The sequence below is a fragment of the Tupaia chinensis genome, unplaced genomic scaffold (assembly GCF_000334495.1).
Source record: "Tupaia chinensis unplaced genomic scaffold, TupChi_1.0 Scaffold145907_1, whole genome shotgun sequence".
Lineage (NCBI taxonomy): Eukaryota > Metazoa > Chordata > Mammalia > Scandentia > Tupaiidae > Tupaia > Tupaia belangeri.
In genome coordinates this window covers 1012985-1018314 of record NW_006205765.1, presented here as the reverse complement: position 1 = coordinate 1018314, position 5330 = coordinate 1012985, and the positions used below count along the sequence as shown (strand labels likewise).

At 58.0% G+C, this 5330-nt stretch overlaps 1 protein-coding gene across 1 annotated transcript in view; it reads left to right on the top strand.

The window, feature by feature from the left end:
• Positions 1-5330, top strand: part of SPEG (striated muscle enriched protein kinase) — a 68022-nt gene that overhangs the window by 50209 nt on the left and 12483 nt on the right. Inside the window, 8 exon segments of the mRNA XM_006168670.3 lie at positions 924-981; positions 1530-1607; positions 1710-1888; positions 2398-2424; positions 3005-3157; positions 3366-3408; positions 4331-4399; positions 4629-5308. Coding sequence (XP_006168732.2) covers positions 924-981; positions 1530-1607; positions 1710-1888; positions 2398-2424; positions 3005-3157; positions 3366-3408; positions 4331-4399; positions 4629-5308 — 1287 coding nt within the window.

The window sequence follows — 5330 nt, the reverse complement described above, 5'->3', positions numbered from 1 at the left end:
AAGCCCACTACAAAAAAAACACCCCCAAAAAAAAAAAAAAAAAAAAAAAAAAAAAAAAAAAACTTGACTTTATTTGGAAGGCTGTTTTTATAAAAGGCAGACTTTATCCTTTCATGAAAGCTATGACCAAACGAAGGCACACCGAGGTGGGTGGCCTGCCACAACTCCCCCACCAGCAGGGTGACCATGTCCTACACACCAGCCTCCCATTCTGCAACATTTGATCCAAACCCCAACAAACTGACCATTACCCACCTCATGGACCTTCTGGGTCATTCTCAAATAGAGTTAAGAGTTTCTACCTACAGTCAACAATATCCTGCTCTAATTTCATCTCTGCATATACTCATGTGGTAGGGCCAGCGGACTCCCACATGGCCAACCGCGGTTCAAGTCCTGGACCTGGTGCCTTGCTTTCTCACTTTCCCTCTCTGTCTCTCTCTCTCTCTCTGATCAAACTAGAAAATAATATAGTTAAATAAAATAATTATTTAAATAAAACACTCATGTGGTAGGAGGGATAGCAGATATTATCTCCTTTTTTAAATAATTATTTTCTTTTTCATTTTAATTTACTATAGGACATGCACTCACCAGAGAGATGGGGTGGGGGTGGGGTGGGGAGGAATAAGAAAGCAAGTCACCCAGTCCTGGACTCGAACCGTGGCCAACCATGTGAGAGTCCAGTGCCTTAACTACCACACCACCTGCTGGCTCCATGTTATCGCCTTTTTACACCTGAGGGATGGAGACTCAGAGAGGTTAAGTGACTTGCCTGAGATTCCACAGCAAGTGAGATGCCAAGGGCAGGGTGAAGACATGACCCCTGACTGTTACCAGGTGTGCTGAGCTGGGGCCTGCCCTGAGCTCGGGGGTGGGCCGGGCAGTCAGCCCTGCTGCTGTTCTCCTTGACCTGGATGTAGCTGTACAGAGGAGCTGCTGGAGCGGATGGCCCGGAAGCCCACCGTGTGTGAGTCTGAGGTGAGGGCAGTGGGTGGCAGGGGCCAGGTTGGGCACCAGCCTTCACCCACTGGAGCTTTGAGTGCTGATGGGTGGGTCTTGGGCATGCCATCTGTACCAACCAGGAAGTCAAGAGGTGGAGGGTGATGTTAGCAGAGGTCCCTCCCCATGGGACCAGACCCCTCTCTGTTTAGGACTTGCACCGTCTTCGAAATCTCAGCTGGCCCACCAGCCCCTGGCTCTGCTGTGTCCCAGTCGTCTCCCTCACATACGTACCCCCAAACCTGTCTTCCAGAAGGCGCCCCACCTAGACTCTGCCATATAGGACTGTTGAGGTTGTGTACTGCACAATCCTATTTGTTCTGATATAGATGGCCCCTTTCTGTCATCGTGCTGTGCCCAGCCTGCGCAGCTGTGCGTGGTAGCCCGGATGTGAGCAGCCCCTAATGTGCATTCCCCCCTTCCATAAACCACGTGAAGGTCACTCCCCAGGCTTCTCTTGCCACAGCCTTGGTGGTGTGCAGTGTCCCACCCTTCCCCCATGGACTCTGGGTGCCCTGTTCCCACAGATCCGGACCTATATGCGGCAGGTGCTGGAGGGAATCTGCTACCTGCACCAGAGCCGTGTGCTCCACCTGGATGTCAAGGTGAGGTGGGGGGGTGGCAAGCAAGCCGCCCCTGTGGGAGTCAGGAAGTGGGGTGTCCTCCCCTCTTCATTCGGAACCCACACTTTGCCTTGTGTCTCTCAGCCGGAGAACCTGCTGGTGTGGGACGGTGCCGAGGGCGAAGAGCAGGTGCGGCTCTGTGACTTCGGGAACGCCCAGGAGCTGACTCCAGGAGAGCCCCAGTACTGCCAGTATGGCACACCGGAGTTCGTGGCACCCGAGATCGTCAACCAGAGCCCCGTGTCTGGAGTCACTGACATCTGGTAACTGGCAAGCTGGGTACTGGGCAGGCTGGGCACTGCCCTTGGCTCTGTGCTCAGCTCATTTGTTTGCAGAGAGGAGCTGAGCTAAGCCTGACTCCTTCTCTGACATCGGCTGATGGCATTGCTCACAGGGTCCCTTGCCTGGGAGGTTCCTCCTTGCCCCTCATCAGTCAGGGCTGACCTGATCACTCAGGCCCTTAACCCTGTAGGTCCTTGGCTCCTTGTCTCCCCTGGGGACTAAGCCACCACCTTTGCAACTGCCCTGCCTCCCTCAGTGAGGCAGGCTTGGTCCCTTTGGTCCCAGACGTCTCCGGCCTTCCTGGGCCAGCCCTGCCATGACCTTGGCTTCTCCAGGCATGTCTGACCTCTGGGTTCCGGGCATTCCCTGCAGGCAGCGCCCTGTGCCCATCTGTCCATGGCAGTTCCCAGGGAGGACACATCACGCTCGGAGTGGTGGTATCGGGACTGCTCACTAAGAGCCCCTCTAACCCGTCCATCTTTCCCTCCAGGCCTGTGGGTGTTGTCGCCTTCCTCTGGTAAGAGCCCCCTGCACTCGCCCATTGGTCTCCTGGCAGGCCACCCCCTGACATTTGCAGGGCCTGCAGCGCAGCTTCTCTGTACACCACCTACTCCTTGCCGCCTTCCCACACTGCATGAACGGACCCCCTGCTCTGCATGTCCGAGCTCTGTCTCCCACTGCCACCTCCACTGGGGGGCCCACTGGATGGAGAGAGGCCAGTGCAGGCACAGTGCATATTAGGCCAGGAAGTTCTCTGGTCCTGGTGCTCAAAACATAGACTAGAAGGGGGCAGGGCTAAGGGTGGCAGAGACTCCTCACCTCACAGAGAGGGCCGCCACACTGCAGGAGGGGCAGAACAGGTCCTCTGAAGCATGGACACCCAGATCTCAAGGCAGCACTGCCTCCCTGCCCATCCAGGGGCTGTGGTGAGGCCAGGCCAGGTGAGAGGCAGAAGGTCTTGGCTTCTTGCTCGCCATCCCCACAACCCTGGGGCTTCTACCTGGCCCTAGTCCTGTGCTCCCACAGGCACCCCACTGTCTCTGCCTTAGCCCCAGGGCCCTGGCTGCCTCTCACTCCAGCCCTCTCCACTCCTGCAGTCTGACGGGAATCTCACCGTTTGTTGGGGAAAACGACCGCACGACATTGATGAACATCCGCAACTACAACGTGGCCTTCGAGGAGACCACGTTCCTGAGCCTGAGTAGGGAGGCCCGGGGCTTCCTCATCAAAGTGCTGGTGCGGGACCAGCAGTGAGTATGAGGCCCCAAGGAGCCCCCATTCTGCAGAGTCCTCCTCCCACCTCCTGCCTTCTCCTGCCAAGCCTCAGTCCTTAGACATGCAGCCCCTCAACTCCTTAGAGACCTCACCTTCTCAAGCATGTATTGACTAAATGAACAAGTGAGAGAATGAATGAATGAATGAATGAAAAATCCCTTCTTAATCTTCATTCCTTTATAGGAGACCTACTGCAGAGGAGACCCTGGAACATCCTTGGTTCAAAGTGAGTCTAGTCCTGCAAAGTGGTGGTGCAAGAGGTGGGGGAAGAGAGAACATTGCCAGCACTCCATTTTCTGAATACCTACTATGTGCAGTAACCATGATAGGATTTTGTATAGGATTTCAGCCTCACTGTAGCTCTGAAAGGAAGGTCTTATCACTCCCACTTTGTTGATAAGGAAACTCAGGCTAAAGTCAGTGATTAAGATACGGTCCAAGAAATAGGTTTGGACCTCCCATCCCAGGGGGTTTCCCTGGGGTCTTCCTCACTTCCACTTGCCCACCTTGGGCCTGCCCTGGTTCCACTGCCCTGTGGTTGGTGGGTGGCCTGGCCAACAGCCTGTCAGTTAGGAGCCCTGCATGGCAGGTTCACACTCATGTCTTCCAACCCCAGCACCTTGGGGCACTTTGCCCGGTAGGGTGGAGAGGGGGGTCTAGAAAGAGCACCTGAGTAAACTGCCACTGAGTGTGGTGGGCCAGCTGGAGGCTGAGGTCATTCTTGAAGCTAGACCCTCTTCTCTCAAATGAGCTCCAGGAGAAAGAGCCTGGGCTGTGGTGGAGTGAAGGACCTCTGTTGCTGGCCCACCAAAGCTCCAGATGTCTAGACGAGGCCCTACCCAGAAGCTGATGTGAGCTGGGGAGCCACAGCCCTAAGGCCAAAGCAGCTGGCGTGCCAGGTTGGGGCCTTGAGCCCCACTGTAAGCTTCGCAGGCCTGCCGTGGGAGCCGCCAGTTTGTGCCTCTCCGCTTAGGCTCGGGGAATTCGTGCACGGGTGTACACCTTGGCTGTGGGCATTGTCCTGACAGACCCTAAGGAACCCAGACTCAGTCCACTGCGCCCTCTGTGGACCTTGTCTCTACTGTCAATCCCGGAGGGCCTGGGATGACAGAGAGCAGGCCCTCAGGCCTTCTTTCCTGGGTTTGCAGACACAGGCAAAGGGAGCGGAGGTGAGCACGGATCACCTGAAGCTGTTCCTCTCCCGGCGGAGGTGGCAGGTGAGTTGGGCTCAGGCCCTACCTCTGCTTGTCCCACCTTCTCCTTCTCTAACTCTTTGTTCCATCAGTTGCCCTCACCTCCTGCTCTCTATCTTTCCACTTTTTTATTTTCTCAATTCCCAGTTTCCTTCCTGGCCCCTGACTCTCTGCCTGCCTCCCTAGGGCTGAGGTGGACCTGGGTGGGCTGATCCTGGGGGCCCCTCAGGTCTGACTCTGGTACCGTCTTCAGCGTTCCCAGATCAGCTACAAGTGCCACCTGGTGCTGCGCCCCATCCCGGAGCTGCTGCGGGCACCCCCGGAGCGGGTGTGGGTGGCCATGCCCAGAAGACCACTCCCCAGTGGAGAGCTCTCCTCCTCCTCTGACTCAGAGGAGGAGGAGCTGGAAGAGCTGCCCTTAGTGCCCCGGCCTCTACAGCCCGAGTTCTCGGGCTCTCGGGTTTCCCTCACTGACATTCCCACTGAGGAGGAGGCCCTGGGGACCCCAGAGGCTGGGTCTGCCACCCCCATGGACTGGCAGGAGCAGGGAAGGGCTTCCTCTCAGGACCAGGAAACCCCCAGCGCTCAGGCCCTCTCCTCCCCAGGCCAGGAGCTCCCAGCTGGGCCCTGTTCCAGGCGGGGAGAGCTCCGTAGGGGCAGCTCAGCTGAGAGCGCCCTACCCCGGGCCGGGCCGCGGGAACCGGGCCGGGGCCTGCACAAGGCGGCATCTGTGGAGCTTCCGCAGCGCCGGAGCCCCAGCCCGGGTGCCACCCGCCTGGCCCGGGGAGGCCTGGGTGAGGGTGAGTACGCCCAGAGGCTGCAGGCCCTGCGCCAGCGGCTACTGCGGGGAGGCCCTGAGGACGGCAAGGTCAGCGGCCTCAGGGGCCCCCTGCTAGAGAGCCTGGGGGGCCGTGCCCGAGACCCCCGCCTGGCACCGGCTGCCCCCAGGGAGGCA